This window comes from Chiloscyllium punctatum, chromosome 3 (genome assembly GCF_047496795.1).
Source record: "Chiloscyllium punctatum isolate Juve2018m chromosome 3, sChiPun1.3, whole genome shotgun sequence".
In the NCBI taxonomy this organism is placed as follows: Eukaryota; Metazoa; Chordata; class Chondrichthyes; order Orectolobiformes; family Hemiscylliidae; genus Chiloscyllium; species Chiloscyllium punctatum.
This window is the reverse complement of record NC_092741.1, coordinates 74,249,169-74,267,164: the sequence shown is the minus strand read 5'-3', so window position 1 is coordinate 74,267,164 and position 17,996 is coordinate 74,249,169. Positions and strand designations below refer to the sequence as shown.

Here is a 17,996-nt window from a genome sequence, read left to right as displayed (position 1 = left end):
TAGGACTCATAACAGCACACAAACCAACAGCCACTCTCAGACAACAACTCACCAGGATGAAGGACCCGATACCCAGCATGAGCAAAACCAATGTAGTGTACAAAATCCCATGCAAGGACTGCACAAAACACTACATAGGACAAACAGGAAGACAGCTAATGATCCGCATCCATGAACACCAACTAGCCATGAAACGACACGACCAGCTGTCCTTAGTAGCCACACATTCAGATGACAAGCAACATGAATTCAACTGGGACAACACTACTATTATAGGACAAGCCAAACAGAGAACAGCCAGGGAATTCCTAGAGGCATGGCATTCATCCACAGATTCAATGAATAAGCACATCGACCTCGATCCAATATACCAGCCACTGCAATGGACAGCTGGAACTGACAACTGGAATCGGCAGATACAAATCACTATAAATGCTGGAGGAAACATCACAGAAGCGCTTCACAGGAGGCTCCCAAGCACTGAGGATGTCACCTAGACAGGGGACGAAACGTCTGCAATACAAATTCCCAGCTCGGCGAACAGAACCACAACATTTAGAAAAATGACAAATAGCAGTGGACCCAAAACAGCTCCTTGTAGTACACCACTGGAACTGAATTCTAGGATAAACATTTCCCATCAATCACCACCCTCGGTCTTCTTTCAGCTAGCCAATTTATGATCTAAGCCGCTAAATCACCCTCAATCCCATGCTTCTGTATTTCCTGCAATAACCTACTATGGGGAGCCTTATCAAACGCTTCACTGAAATCCACACACACCACATCAACAGCTTTACCCTCATCAGGTCACCATCTCAAATACTCAATGAGGTTTGTGAGGTACGACCTACCCTTCACTAAATTGTGTTGACTATCCCTAATCAACTTTTTCCTCTCTAGATGATTATAAACTCAATCTCTTACAACCGCTTCCAACGAAAGTAAGGCTCACTGGTCTGTAATTACTAGGCTTATCTTTTTTCCCCTTCTTGAACAAGGGGACAACATTTGCTATCCTCCAGTCTTCTGACACTATTCCTGTTGACAATGATGATATAAAAGATCAAAACCAAAGGCTCTGCAATCTCCTCCCTGGCTTCCTAGAACATCCTAGGATAAATCCCACCCAGCTCAGGGGACTTAACTATTTTGCACACTTTCCAGAATTGCAAACACCTCATCCTTGTGACCTCAATCCTGTCTAGCCTAGTAAGGCCTGTATCTCAGTACAGGTGCATCAGAGGTTAAGGGGTGACCTTACAGACGTTTTAGAAAATCATGAGGGAATAGATAGGGTGACTAGACACTGTCTTTTCCCCAGGATAGGGATGTCCAAAACTAGAGGCCATCGGTTTAAGGTGAAAGAAGATAGATTCAAAAGGACTCAAGGGGCAACATTTTTATGTTGAGTTTTTGGAATGAGCTATAGAGGAAGTGGAGGGAGGTATAATTATAACATTTAAAATCTGGAAGGATACATGAATAGGAAGTGTTCAGAAGGGTTATGGGCCAAATGCTAGCAAACGGGACTAGATTAATTTAGGATTTCTAGTCAGCATGGATGAGTTGAACTGAAGGGCTGAAGGGCCTGTTTCCATGCTGTACAACTCTATGACTCTAAAACACCTTAACATTGTTATTTTGCTTTTGATTCGCAACATTATTTGAAGGTATGCTTTCTTTTAACCAATGTTTTACTTTTTGTTTTAAAAAGAACATGAAATTATGCATAGAAAAATCTCAACAAGTTTGTTCATGTTGCATAATGCATGAATAATTCTGCTCCAAGACAGTTTGACATTTCCTATCACCAAAAAACCCCTGTTGCAATCTCTTGGGATTGGCCAAACAGGGAAAAGTCAAAATTTAACTAATTAAGGGCAAGGAAATAAATCTGAAAATTTTCTCCTTAGCTCCAAAGACAGTCAAGCAAGCTGACTATACTTCCTTGAAATAATGTAGTTTCTGCAGAAAATCCTCACTACTGCAAATATTGGCATATTCTTGTTTTCTTTAATTAAAGTCAACTAGTAAATTTTAAATTTTGCCAATCCCTTTTAGAACTCATCCTTGTCACAATTAAGATTAAGCGTGTTGCTCATGCTGTAATATAATATTTACCACAATAATAAATATAGGAATCCAAAAATAAAGTATCACTGTTTAGAAGTAGCTTGACTGTCTACCTGCGACTCTTGGATGATGAGTAACTTAGAAAAGTGCAGAAATGCTTCTAATTCACTAACCTAACAAGAGTCTTCGATTGGCTCAATATACTCCCTGAGAATGTATGCACTGAGTCTATGTAAATAGCATCCCTGCAGAGAAAAAATAAGAATGAAACTTTGGCGCTTTAGTATATATTCAGAGCAAAATAAAAAAGTGCTGTTTATGGTTAAGAATTTCTTTTAAATAAAAGCTTGCCAATTTAAGTAAAACAAAGTCTTGTTCAGAGCAATTTACTCACCGTCTGTTTGGGCTGGAGTTTAAGCTGCTGAGCCAGCTTCGATTCCAAACGCTTAATTGTGTCATTGGTAGCATTTGCATGTAAGTCACTAGGTTCTACACAAGCATCACTTTTGTTACTGGTATTTGTAGAGGTAATTTCCAAGAAAGATCCTAGCAAACAAACAGTACAATTTATAGCATTCTAAATACAGAATTTAATGTGCATAAAGTAGTTCAAAGTTACAAAATCACTCAAAAGCATTTAATGTTACATGTTTAAGTGGATGGGGGAGCAGAGATTAAAAGAAAGCAAAGCATTTATTTCATCTTCCAAAATTAGGCAATGATCACAAATCACAACAGTAAAGCACTTCCAAATTGCCTTATGCATTATCTGAGACAAACTTTTTCAAAGGGCAACTAAATTAATATAAGCTGAGGCAGAACCAAATAAAGACTGAACTACGTTGACATAAATCTTACATTGTATTCCTCGTTAATACAATCAGAATTCCATTAGTAGCATTTATAATCAAAATGGTGTTACATTAAATGAGATGAAAGCTTTTTGTTAATTTGGACTATAGCATAAAATGTGTTAAATATCATGAGGATTGTATGAGTCCGTTGCAAATTTACCTTACTTAATATCATGTCAATTTAGCTTTCTATATAAAATGATGGGTGAACATATGTACAAGGTGGTAACATATCTAACACATCACATCACATAATCAATTAGATTTGTTCTGTAGTAAAGTTGTGACAGTCAACATTTCGTGGGGAACAGTGTGGATTTAGTGAAGTAGGAGTGAGGGAAGAAGGGGACAGAGGATGAATCAGGGTTGCATTGCAACTGGACTCCACTGTTAAAGCTTTGTGCTTATGTACAAAGATTGACTACTTAAAAGAATTGGGAATGGTTCACAGGGTCAATGCGAACTGTATTTTGGCAAATATATTCAGACAATGTAGTAGTTAAAAAATGCACTTAAAATCTGGTAAAGTACCAAATTGTTTCAGGATTGTTTTAAATACATAATTAAAAAGGTTCAAGCTCTTGCACTTCAAGAAAATTTAAAGTTAAATAGTGCTTGTTAGATACCAAACACCTTAGAATTTTGGGCAGCACGGTGGCACAGTGGTTAGCACTGCTGCCTCACAGCGCCCGAGACCCGGGTTCAATTCCCACCTCAGGCGACTGACTGTGTGGAGTTTGCACGTTCTCCCAGTGTCTGTGTGGGTTTCCTCCGGGTGCTCCGGTTTCCTCCCACAGTCCAAAGATGTGCAGGTCAGGTGAATTGGCCATGCTAAATTGCCTGTAGTGTTAGGGGTAAATGTAGGGGTATGGGTGGGTTGCGCTTCGGCGGGTCGGTGTGGACTTGTTGGGCCGAAGGGCCTGTTTCCACACTGTAATGCAATCGAATCTAATGCAATCTAATCTAATCTAATTCATGATCACATTGTATAGTCCCATCCTTATGCTTTACTGGTAATTCGAAGGATTAAGCAGCTGAAGGAAAGGGTTACACTATTCATTGCATTTCAATTTGTTTAAAATGTTTTCAATAAACTATATATTTTCCACAAAAGAAAATGGAACAGAAGCCAAAAACAATTTTAAGATTTGATGATTTCATTGTACTCCTGGTTCGTCTCCTCTTTCTACACAGAATTGACAAAACTCAAAAATCTTTTACCTGTTCCAAATTCGGTGAAATTTAATTCATCACACCTGGTTAAGCAACACCTTCATTTTAAAGTTCTCAGTATTACTTTGAAATTCCTCCATTGTTTCACCTTCAGATTCCCACAATCTCCTCCAAATTTGAGAGACCTGCGTTCCTCTATTTATGACCTTTTGAAAAACCCCAATGGCCATGCCTTCAGTAACTGGGTCTCCAAGCTCTAACATTCCTTCTTAACCCACTCTGCTTCTCTTAATTGCTTTCTTCCTTTAAAATGCTCCTTAAAGTTTACCTCTGAACAAGTTATTGGACATTTGTCCTGATATCTCCTTATCCAGCCAGTATCAAATATTCATTTAAAATGACTAATTGTTATGAAAATTTATTACAGCAAACATACTTGTATGTAGTATATTTCTTAATCCTCATTAATGGTATAATGTCAACAAGAAAACAAAACTACAGTAAACCTGCAAGACGATAAACAACAGGGATTAAATAATTACAAGCATGTAGATGTGATAGAGCCACCAGCATTCAAATACTGCACTATGCCTCATGTTAAGACAATAATATGTACTTATAATAAGTTCAGCATAGGCTCACTGGGCCAAGACCTCCTCCCACGCAGCATCAGTAGATTTTATTAATAAAGCATGCCTGACTACATGTCTTCTCCACCACCTACACCCCAGCTATCAAATCAATTCAATGATCAAATACTCCAGCCTGGTTTAGCAGGCTGTGGAGAAAATGTCTATACTTTGCTCCTTAAATCAGATATACTTCAAAGTACAAAAGCTACTCCAACTCAGCAACTTTCACAAAACATAACTCAACACTCATGCTAGGAATCCGGATAGGCTTTTAGTTCGTTTCAATTCAGAAATTTTATCAATGAATTTTAAAGCTTCATTTGTTACTGTCTGTCCAATACTTCTATGTTGGATTATTGATTCTTTTAGATGGAAGATCAATATTGGCTAATTATTTGTTGACCAGAGTTACTAGAACTTGCACTAGAACATGGGTTTTTAGTTCAGCTTGCTGTCTTGATCAAATCGATATCGCAGCTACTAGAATTTTAGACTCTTGACATTTAACAGCATAGGAGGCTACCGTTTGGCACATTGTAGTCAACAAATCTGACTACACAAATTCCATTTTTCAACTTTTGGTCTGTAGCCATGGAGGCTATGGCAATGCAATTGAATAATTAATACTGCCTAAACATTCCAAAAGGTATCAACTCATTTAGCTTTTCAAAGCAGTGAATTCTAATTCCTACCACCTTCTAGGTGAAAATGTTTCTTCTGTTATCTTAAATCGATGACCCCTGCTTATGACCTCTCTACGAATGGAAAAATGCAGCCTATCCACATCCTTCATAATTTTATACATCTGAGGTCCCACTCAACATTCGCTGCACCAAAAGAAAATCACCCCAACTTATCTTTCCAGATAACTCAGACCCTCTAGACCAGGAAGTACCCTTGTAAACTCCTCTGCACCTTCTCTCGTGCAATTACATACTTCTCATGCAGTCACGAGAACTGCACACCTTATTGCAGTTGTGGCCAAACTACATTTTATACAGATCCCACATAACCACCTTGTCTTTGTATTCCAAGCATTAGCTAATAAAGGCATGTACCCTTTATACTTTCTTAACCACCATTCATAAAACATCTCTTTGTGACACTATTTCTCATAAAGCAAGTTTGGGGTGCAATGATCAAACAAATATTGCAATCTTTGTGCAATATTCTTGCAGGTTTTCTTTAGCTGGTACTACAGTTCTTAAACTAGGATCCAAGAGTTAAGGATTAAGGTAGGACACAAACCCACGAGCTCCACCCCTCTCAAAAGAGAAGAAATTGACCCTCCGGGTTTAACCTTTTGAAAAGAGACTCAACTATATCAACACGAGACATGAAAAAAATCTTTAAACATCAGATCCTTTACATTATAGGGGATGGTTGATGGTAGTGAACTTCCATCACAAGTTGCATTTCTCCAATGTCAATAGCTTCTTAATTCTTGCAGTTGTATCTCCTTTTGACAAACAGTTAAAGAAATCTCTCCTGCTTTGCCCTTTCAGATTAAGGTATTGTTGTTTCAGTAAAAACAATGACTGCAGATGCTGTAAACCAGATTCTGGATTAGTGGTGCTGGAAGAGCACAGCAGTTCAGGCAGCATCCAAGTAGCTTCAAAATCAACGTTTCGGGCAAAAGCCCTTCATCAGGAATATTGTTAATTCATACCTGTGCTTGTAGCAGAGTTACTTTGGCTCACATCTGAGTAGTGGCATGGGTATTGAAGAGGTTCTTCTGCTCCTGGAAAATACTGAACACAAAAAATTACAGCAGACTGCAGATTTGGGTAACATGATCACAAGTCTATCACAATCAATACATTGATACACAGAACAGGATTCAGAAATACAAGAGCTGTGATATATATGATCACAGATACCTTGGCCCTGACTACATCAGGGTCAATTTTGTAAACAATATAAAGGAAATTTCAATTATCACCTGAAGACTGAAGTGTGCCACCGTTCAATTTTTTTTTAAATAGCAGAAAGTTTACTAAATGGAATAATTTAGCTCAGTTGGTGGCATCTTTAAATTAGTCTGAAAATTATGGATACACACTTCACTCCTGAGTGAGCATTTTACTTATGCAAACATTTAGAACTCCTATTCCTCTGCTCTTCAATGAATCAACTCATTTATTAACAACAAAATAATTGCAAATAAGTACAAAAGTAGGCTGTCAGGTATGCTTGAACAATGTTATTAGAATCTCATCAGCACAAAAAGTATTAAACATTGAAACTTACCTTCATTAAATGAGTCATTATCCTTACTATCTCTTCCATTGAGGGGCGTTGTGCAGGATCTTTCGACCAACAGCGAGTCATTAGACTCTCAATAGGTTTAGGCAGATTTTTGATTAGAGGTGGTCGAGTACCTACAACAACATGGATGGAGCCAATCTGAAAAATCCTAATTAGCTTCAGGTACATTTTATTATTTGATCAATTTTACAAATCTAAAATTCTATCCCAGGATCAAAGTACTAATTCCAATGAATAAAGATTGTAAGAAATCATGCCTCATTCCAACTTCTCAATTCAGAAGTTCAACAATTTTTCAAGGGGAAATTGGGTGAGAAAGGAAAGGAATGAATAGAAAAGTTAGGAGAATTTCCCTAGATTTAGTTGTTATGTTCCTCAGATGCATCCTCTGATACTACTTTTCTTTGCCTATAAATACATCCTTTTATTCCATTCTCTCTCATGCATATATCCAGATTCCCCTTCAATACAGCTGTGTTACTTCTTTCAATCACAACATCTGGTAGCAAGTTTCACATACTCAAGTTTCATGTGATACAAAATAAAACTGAACCTGACATAATTAGGTAGTTATGCAATTAAATTATTTTAAAATCAGCTGACTTATCAATAAAATACTGATCTTTAAGCAATCTTCTTCATCCCTCTCTACAGTAAATTAAAACATTATTGTAGAACTTAAAACTACATGCTAATGAATGTTTCTTATTTTTGATAAATATGCTGACAATTTTGACAAAATACTCCCAGTAAAGAAGCACTCCTAATAATGAAGCACTTCCAGTAGGGAGACAGCCTTTGTTAAAAATTGAATAAATGATTAACGATCATTCTTTTTGTTTTAATCACAACTTTTAATTGAAGTGATGCTTTATACATTTAGTTTAGTTTTATATATCAGACTTCACAAAAATCTTTTCTTCTCAGGACTTCTTTCTCCACTCAAAAAAATTTTGACTGCAATCTTTTACCAAAGTAGTCTACATATTTTTTACTGCAATGCAAATTTTTGTCAATGAAATACAAGTGCAGCAGCATATTTATAAAATACTCTGGAAGTAATTTTTTGACAAAAGTACTGATGTTGCTTTGAAATATACCATTAACTACTACAGAATTGCTTAAAACTAACTTGCAGTACATTTTGTAACAACATCTCAAAATTTCAATTGGTCACAAATGAACTCAGTAAGTTTTTCCACCCATCCAACCTGTTCAGCAAGCAAAGTGCAATTGATTTTCATACCTAATTACAAACTTAATTTTTTGTCCAAGTAGAATACAATTTTATGGTTTTAAAATATAATTGTTACAACTGCAGTTTTCGGTGCAAAGCAGTTTAGCTTCACAATGACAATAGGCAATTGTCATGTACATCAGAGCCTTGGCCTAAGTACAGAACAAAATAGAATGTGTTTTCTACTTCTAAATGTCAGTGTATTTCTAAAGACATCTTAAAGGATTTAAACTTCTGATCAAATGAATAGGAATATAATGTTATTGTAATTTAAAATTTCAATTGTATAAATTCACTGAACAAGTTTGAAGATACAATTACGATATTTCAATACAACTTATTCGTTTATCTTTTGTTCGACTACTTTTAAATATGCCACAAACAGCTGTGAATTGAGAGAGTTAATTTGCTTTCAAATCAGTGCTGGTGCCACAATCTAACTGGCCACACTATAAGTGGCAAGAGTCGTATGTCTGCATATGCCTCCAATTCTCTCCTTTCCTGAACTCCAGATCAGAATTGAGACCTTCTGTGGGGAAACGATGGGTAAAGGTTGAGCTAGAGTTTCAGTTCTGAAGTCTTTTGTAGTGATATTGAGAGGCATAAAGTTTTATCATCACTTTTCTCAAAGAAAAGAGAGCTTTGGAAACAAGTTCAGACCCCTAGATGTTCCTTTGGCAACTAGTAAACTTGATGAAGAATATCAAAATTAAATCAAATAATACTTGATTCCAATCTTGAGAGTTCATGATTGAAATCAGTAAGCCTATCATTCATTCTTAAAACACTCTATCTTTGTCAGACAAAACAATGAACGTATAAAATATTCAAAAAGGGCTGGCCAGGGGATATAGCAGCAAAATCCTTTGTTTATGATTTAAAGTGAATTCTTATTCAGTTGCTATCAGGGCAAAGGAAATTTAAAATATTAAATAGATGCCAAATTGTAAACAGACTACCTGGTAGAACTGCAGAAATACTGGAATCCTAAAACAATGTGAAACTTTAATGGTAGTGCATTACCTGCTCAAAGGATGTCATAGAACATAGATAGAACATAAAATAGTGTAGCACAGAACAGGCCCTTCAGCCCACGATGCTGTGCCGACCATTGACCCTCATGTATGCACCCTCAGATTTCTGTGACCATATGCATGTCCAGCAGTCTCTTAAATGTCCCCAATGACCTTGCTTCCACAACTGCTGCTGGCAACGCATTCCATGCTCTCACAACTCTGTGTAAAGAACCTGCCTCTGATATCCCCTCCATACTTTCCTCCAACCAGCTTAAAACTATGACCCTTCGTGTTAGCCATTTCTGCTCTCGGAAATAGTCTCTGGCTATCGACTCTATCTATGCCTCTCATTATCTTGCATACCTCAATTAGGTCCCCTCTCCTCCTCCTTTTCTTCAATGAAAAAAGTCATATCATGTCATTTCAGGATGAATGTACTTTGGTGATTGGAAATACGGACTTGGCATGGCACATTTCTTCCCTGCCTTGCAAAATTAACTGTCAAGCCTCAAAAAACTTATGCATCCATTATAAAAAATTACACAAGGAATAAAGTGTCAGTCTTGCCTCACTGATAACACTATTAGCTCAGAGTTGTAAGGCTATGGGATCAAGTCCCACTCCATGGGCTGGAGCAAATAATCTAGGTTGACACTTCAGTGCAATTGAGGGAGTGCCACATTGCTGGTGGACTCCACTTTCACACAGAACTTTGAACGGAGGTCCCACCTGCCCTTTCAGATGGATGTAAAATATCCAACAATTTTTTTTTGTTGGTAAAGATTAGAGGAGCGCCCTCCGGTGTCCTGATCAATCATTCTCAAACACCATCACTAAAACACAGTATCTAGTCATTTTCCTGACTGCTGCTGTGGAACCTTGAAGTGTATAACTTGGCTGTTTTGTTTCCTACATCACAACAGTGATGACAAGCTTTGATGGATTTTGAGCATGCTGAGATCATGAAAAACACTACACAAGCTTATAACTTAGGCTGTCAATTATTTTCGAGGAGAAAGTGAGGACTGCAGATGCTGGAGATCAGAGCTGAAAATGTGTTGCTGGAAAAGCGCAGCAGGTCAGGCAGCATCCAAGGAACAGGAGAATCGACGTTTCGGGCATCAGCCCTTCTTCAGATTTCTTCTCTCCTGTTCCTTGGATGCTGCCTGACCTGCTGCGCTTTTCCAGCAACACATTTTCAGCAGTCAATTATTTTGCCAAATTCAAAACTTTAAACAAAATTTAATTAAGTTTAAGTTAATTTTATCATTTCCCAATAATACAGATCCAAGAATACCAGTTGCTATCAGAATGGATGAGGATTCCAAACTCAAAACAACAATATTAATGCCAATTAGAAAAACACAATCTTACCATTATGAACAGCCCACATGATGCGAAAAGCGGGGCCACCGATTTCATCAAAAGGTTTTCGCCGTGTTATTACTTCCCAAAGAATGATACCCCAGCTGAAGACATCGCACTTTTCACTATAATTACTACCTGTTACAGAAATTCAACAAGTTACTGTGACATCACAATAGAACCAGATTAAATTAAACATTACCTCAAGTTTAATAGATTCATTAATTCACAAACAAAGACAGCATTTCAGCACTACCAAAATACAGTAAAAATTCTGACCCTATCAATTCTGCACAATTGACTCAGTTTTAGTTTGAAAGTTCAGTTTGAAAAGGATTTTCCAAAAATACCTTTTCTGCTGAATCAGAGGTGGGTTGTTACTCTTGGAAAATTGAAAGATTATCCAACTGTTTACTATTGGCAATACCAGGGTTCACATCCAGTCAAAAAAAAGAGTCGGTATTCAGCACTTCTCCTTCTTAAATGCGAATTTATGCACCATCAGCAGAATTAGCACCAGTTTACATGATTAATCCAGCATCAGTGTCAGGAAATTTCCACTTTGTAAAGGTACTAAAGCTATACTAATTTTTGGGGGCCAAGAACCTACCTAGATCGAGAGAGAAATAGAAAGACTTCACTGTGAGAATACCCTTAGACTTCAATTCAGCCCTAATTCCAGAACCTGCTTTTAATTCTTCGCATTAATTAGTTTTTAAAATTTCAAATTAGACTTTTTACAAAAAAATGCTTTCTCAACAAATCAATTAAATTGACTGAATTGCCCAAGATTCACATTATTCTGTCCCAATAGACTGCAGCAACATAGCTTTGGCTGCAGAATTAATTGTTGACCTGGCTAAACCTAGTTTGTGGAGAATCCAATATCAAATCGAATACTAAATTTGTCTGGATTAGAAGTGAATTGAGTAGCTGGTATGCATGGACATATGTATATATGTATTTTTGCAACCAAACTGTGCAATATTCATTTAGGGATGCTTTCTTTGCTGAACTTACGGAATCCTGCTAGTGATGGAAAATCCAATTTATTCTTATCTGCCTACCTGGAACCCTGAGGGCAATTTCCCTATCTTCGTTGAAATCAGTTGACTCAGCAGAGCCCAAGGATGAAGGTTGGTGATTTTGGTTCTTTTGGTTTAAAAGAGCATTGAGATCGTTAAGTCACTGCATCATTAAGTCTGAACAAATTTCAATGTCAATCCCTCACCTTCAAAAACCTCTGGGGCCATCCAAGCAGCACTTCCCTTGTTGTTGGTCATGTGAGTTTGAATATCACATGCTGTGCCAAAATCACAGATTTTCAGAACTGTCCCACCAGCAACCAGCAGCAAGCTGTCATAGGAAAACACAGGACTGGAAATATCAGCATTGTATACTGGAGTGCACAACATGTGTTTGATTAGTCAAGAAAACAAAACAAGGGAAGTATATTTCGTGAAACGATAAACATTAAAAAGACAATGTTTAATTCATTTGAGATCCTCAATAAACGTATAATAAGTGGGTGGCATGGTGGTTCAGTGGTTAGCACTGCTGCCTCAGAGCACCAGGGACTCAGGTTCAATTTCAGCTTTGGAGTTTGCATGTTCTTAGTGTCTGCAAAGGTTTCCTTCAGGTTTCCTCCCACAATCCAAAGATCTGCAGGTTAGATGGATTGGCTGTGCTAAATTGCCCTGTAGTGTCCAGGCATGTGCAGGCTATAATGAGTTATCTGTGGTAAATGTGCAGTTTTGGGGAGTCTGGGTCTGGGTGGGATGCTCTTCGGAGGGTCATTGCAGATTTGATGGGCCAAATGGCCTCGTTCTGCACTATACGGTTTCTATGAAGTCAGACAGAAACAAAGTCAGTTAAATTGGCAAATGTGGCAACAAATTGTACACTGAAAAATCCCATAAACAAAAGTCCGATGAATGTTTTTGATCAGCGCAAGGGATCATTTCTGCCCACTAAGTATCAGAACAGGCAGATATTTAAGTTCCAATTAGAAGGATATCCCCTCAAACAACGCAGTGCCACTTCATTAGTATACAGGACTGTCAATTTTGAATACATACTTAAATCGGAGAAAGTAAAAGGTGATCTCAATGCTTTTTTTGAGGCAAAAATATTGTCAGGTTAACTAACTGATCAGTGGAAATTTAAGATTCTCCCGAAAAGTGTTCCAGTGAATTTAAAAAACACATTCCATATAAGTTTATAGATAATTCCAGATAACAAATTACATACTTCAGTCTTTTACATTGCCAAGAGCTAATTTTTTCCCCCAACTTCAACATTACATTTCTGTCCTACCTTTATCGGGGGAACTCTAAACCAGCTCATCATCTTGGATTTGCCCAATGCTCTCCTAGAATAATTTACACTTCATAAATGACAACACATTTAGAATGAAGTGGTTCACAACCTCACCCATTTTAATTCAAGTATTCTCTTCATATATATAGCCTATTCCCTGTACCAATTTCGAGATCTAACGCATTTGCATTAACCTCCTAACAACCATTGTCTCCCCAACTAATCCTTATTCCTTTGTCCACAGTAACAATTTAACCTTCTGGTTTCATTTTACTTCTTTCACTCAACATCCAGTAAAGTGCTTTGAGATAGGAGTATGTGTGGGAGAGACCAATGTTAGTCTGAGAAGGGAAATGTTCAAGAACTTGAAAAGAAAAATGCACATGGGAGAAAAAGAGATCAGATCTTTGCAAGACAGAGATCTAAAGGTGCTTTTTGTTTTGAAAACAGGTGTGATGACAAAGGTTTTGAAAGGAATGGAAGCAGTACAAAAGAACAGGGAACCATTTCCATTACCAGCAGACAAATGGGACAAAATTAACTCAAGATGGAATGGGGGGAGATAAGCAGGAAACTAGAGAAAGACACAGAATAAGACCTAACTTGAGGAAGTGTGTGTAGGACAAGGTTTATTGGTTAATGAAGATGAAAATTAGAAATGGCAAAGCAGTTGGGTCTTTGCAGCAAGAATGCCATAGGTAAGGTCAAAGATTTAAAGCAATAGTTGCTTAATGAGAGGGGCAGCAAGGGCTTATCTTTGCTCTTTCAGATGAATCTGGATTAGTATGTAGGAGTGGTATAGGACATACAGTGTTGAGCTCAATCTAATACACCTCAATCCCAATTTCAAATGCTATTATTTTTCATCTTTTATAAATCATGTGTATTCTGCACTCAATAACAATGTTATTAACAAATCACTTACTTTGGTGGTTTCAGGTCCCTGTGAATTAAAGCCTTGGGTTTCATGCCATGTAGGTATGCCACTCCTTGTGCACATTGTAAACACCAATTCATCGCGTGGGCTGCAGTGTAGAACGGTAGGGGCTCGGCCCCATGTAGCACTGTCAATCAACAACAGCTCTTTAACAGACATTATTAAAAGATGGTCTATTTAGGTATTTGACAATTCTCGGTTAGTATTTTAACATGGCTTATATTTACCAACAATATACAGCTATCAAATGAAGTTCACGACAATTAAGAGCAATTGTCTCAAAATAGAGGGGATCAAATGTGTTTTGAAGAGTCATACTGGACTCAAAGCATTTTCTCTGTCTCACCATAGATAATGCCAGATTGGAGTTGCTCCAGCATTTTCTTTTTATTTACTAGCATCTGCTAGAAATAATCAACTTTATGTTTAAAGTGCCCAAACTGCAACTGTAATCTGAATGGAACTAGCTTGATGTTTCAAACATACAGAATCGAATGCCTTGGAAATTAATGAGGTCAAACAGCATAACAATGCTCAAGAGATAATTTGGTTTTCTGAAGAGGTCATTATAGAGACATGGTAAAAAGGCAGGAAGACTAAGAGAAAGGGTGCAGCCTCAAAGAAAATCCGTTTATCCATGTTTCAAGAATGTTACAGAATCATTAATTGCTTACTGAAAAGCCTAAAAAGATGCATCAGTTGCATTAAATAAAACAGATTAGGTAATATAATATGTGTTTCATTTTAGATCAGTTGATCACAACAGACCTTCACCTATTCAGCCAACAAGGTTCTACACATTTCTTCTTTAAATCTACTGAATTAATTATATGGAACACTGAAGTAAAATTATGGTGTTTTCACACATAAAGCCTGTAATCGATGACAATATGGAGTTTTCTTCCTGGCTATAGTACTGAATAAAAATTTGCTTAGAGATATCTTTAGTCATTACTAAGGCCATACCTTTTATAACTCATTTTCTATCCAGTGCTAGATGGAATTGTAAAAAGATAGATATGTTGATGTGGAAGGCTATTAGATGCCCTGTACCAAAAGCAGCATCAAAATTTGTGTTTAAAATATTATTGGAATTCAGCAAATAAAGTTTCTTAAAACTGACAGAATCACCAGAAATAGATTACAACGATGATAAATGATTGCCGCGTTAGTTTACATGACATCAGTTTGAATATAAAGCCTGTGAAAATCTTGATTGACCCGAAGAGATGAGAAAAGGCCGCAGTTTTTATCCCATTTAACCCTTTTATACAGTTTACTTCATTCCATGTGAAATCATCTACAATAAACAAGACTTTTGCAATTTTGGGTACAGGACTCATCAGTCCGGAGTGCCTGCTTTGACATAAACTCAGGTGTTATATCTGAAAATACACCCAGTTCTGCCCACTCCAGGTTACACTCAAAGATCAGCCCCATTTCACTGAAACATGTCTTAACATAAACTTGGTATGTATGGGCAGATGTCAGTGTAAACACATGACTCAAGGCAAATGTTAAACATAACCAATATTTTCCTTCTTGGACCACTGACTTTTAATTATCAAATGGCATGTTTAAAAATTTGTAATTCTGGAAATTTTGAAATATTAATTGTGACTTATACCTATGGATTAAATTAAATCAGGAAACTCAGTATGACACAATAAGGTTATCCTATTTTAAAAAATACTTCAAGAATTGAAATTAAAAGGCCAGAAAACTGATCCAGTTTCCAACGCCCACTGCTAATGTCATTCTAACACTGGCAGATTACCAATGCCACCCAATAAAGCGAGGTGTATGCTCACATTTGAGAATCATGGGTGCGGCTAGATGTGCGATCTGAAACTTAAACAACAGATACATGAGATTGAGGAGACGTGAATGTGTTATTGTGTGTAAAACTCACACTTATTCAAAATTCCACAATCTTTTAACTCCGGTTTACAGGTCACAGAGTCAGAGTCACTGACACACAAGTTTATGTAATTGCAAATGCAGAGGAATCCGGAGGTCCCAACAGCTATTGCAACCGAACTTCACCTATTTTATACACATTAAATCAGTGCTTCCTCAACCTTTCCCCCTCCAGTGCAATCCAATTCTGAATCTCAAAAAATTACTATGCACATGGTGATGACATGGAGAGAAAGCAGATGACAGCAGGGTGTTGGGATCAGATAATTACCCAAAGAACCCAAACCTTAGAACCCAAAGTTTCAGCTCGTTACTCCCCTTCATGTCCTGACCCCAACTTTGGCAAGATCTTCATTGAATAATTTATGCTACATATTTAACTATAGTAATACCATTCACTTTTCTCTTCCAGTTATGATATTTTATTGTTGGCATGGACCTTCACTGTGGGAACGCAAGACTTGTCAAATTTGCAAGGTGACATATTTTGGAATAGTGATTTTGGTTGACTGAACAGTCTAATTTTATATAGTAATTATTCATGTTAGATTGCAGGGCAACTTTCATGAAGTATGGTGTGTTAGCAACCTCCATAATTTACAGTCCTTAATAATTTGAGTCATCTTCACTCTGCCATCGCCTAACAATACTGATCAAACTTTGTCAATCACATCAGATCAATTTACAGTGCACTTCAAAAATGAGGTCATAACTTCATATTGGTTCTGAACGTCATTACCTCAATAAAGCTAACTGCATTGGGATCAGATAATTACCCAAAGAACCCAAAGCTTCAGCTCGTTACTCCCCTTCATGGGGGAGGATACCTGCCAAGTCAGCCTGCCAGATATTCACATACGTAGTACCAATTTCTTCACAATTTTCAAATGTCTGAACTGACCAGAAAGGGAATACTCCCTTATTGGAGATGTTATGTTCCCAGCTGATGCTTATACTGGTCACATCTGATCCCAGAGTCAAACAACTCAACAGACCTTAATTTGTCCTTTACCAATTTGTTTAGCACAATAGTCAGTCAACTGGGGGGGGGGGGGGATGATAGACAATCAAATAAGACCAAATTTCAGAGAAGTGTAAGAATAATAAGGCAGTAATAGTAAGGAAATCCACTGAAATAATTGGGACTGCTTAAGCATGCAAGGTAGAGGGGGAACAAAATTCTTAAACTGCATCCAGAAAGCAAGGGGGCAGCTACAAACAGAATATTCAGAAGCAAGCCCAGGTAAATAGAAGGTGTATCAGTAAGGGTGGTGATGGTGTAATGATATTATTGCTAGACTAGTAATCCAGAGACCCAGGTAATATTCTGGGGCATGGGTTGATTGTATTTTGAATTCAATAGAAGTATGGATTTAAGAGTCTAATGATGACGATGAAATCATTGTCAATTGTTTGAAAATCCCACCTGGTTGATGAATGTCCCTTAGGGAAGGAAACTGCTGCTCTTACCTGGTCTGGTGCACATATGACTCCAGACCCACAGCAATGTGACTAACTCTTAACTGTCCTTTAGGCAATTGGGGGTGAGCATTAAATGTTGGTGTGGCTAACAACACTCTAATCTTGTGAATGAATTAAAAAACAATACATAGGAGCATTTTGCAGATTTAGGATAGTTAGGTTGAGGGCAGTTATGGAAGGGGATAAGGTTGGTTCAGGAATAAAAGTTCTAAACTGGGCTAATTTTACTTAGATATGATTTGATTCAACTGGACTGGGAACAGCTACTGCAAATAAAATGGTGTCAGTGGGAAACATTTAAAGACAAAATAATGTATGTCACTGAGACAGCCAGCCAAACAAATTCAGTCTTTCTGCCCCTATTTTCACAACACAGGAAAAGTAAAACCTTCAAAGACTCTCAAAATTGATCCAAACGGTTCCTAACTAGACTTTTAAATAACCAATCGTAGACTCTGAAAAATCAATTCCAGAAACCGGTTTGTATCTTAATCAAAAGACTTTGGAATTTATTGACAGTTTAGTAACTTCACGAAAGTAAAATTAAACTGATTTGTCTAGGTTTTAAACATGAAAACCTTTGTTTTCATTCTTACACACAAGACTGAGACAAACAAATGCAGTTAAGGGATAAATGAAAGAAAACAAGAAAACTGTCCAGATTATCTAAGTCAGTTTACATGCCTTGCTCTACAGGTATAGACGGTTAATTTTCTG

General features: G+C 37.3%; 1 protein-coding gene across 4 annotated transcripts in view; it reads right to left on the bottom strand.

Annotated features, from left to right (window-relative positions):
- map3k7 (mitogen-activated protein kinase kinase kinase 7) overlaps positions 1-17,996 on the bottom strand; it is a 133,941-nt gene that overhangs the window by 51,465 nt on the left and 64,480 nt on the right. For 3 of the 4 annotated variants that reach the window (XM_072555112.1, XM_072555100.1, XM_072555102.1), the window contains exons 5-10: positions 13,866-14,004; positions 11,853-11,977; positions 10,631-10,759; positions 6,986-7,116; positions 6,405-6,486; positions 2,471-2,622 (exon numbers count right to left, since the gene is read on the bottom strand). In XM_072555112.1, the coding sequence (XP_072411213.1) occupies positions 2,471-2,622; positions 6,405-6,486; positions 6,986-7,116; positions 10,631-10,759; positions 11,853-11,977; positions 13,866-14,004 (758 nt within the window). Of the gene's footprint in view, positions 1-2,249; positions 2,269-2,470; positions 2,623-6,404; positions 6,487-6,985; positions 7,117-10,630; positions 10,760-11,852; positions 11,978-13,865; positions 14,005-17,996 lie in introns of those variants that run through there. The other variant, XM_072555125.1, reaches the window with a different exon arrangement.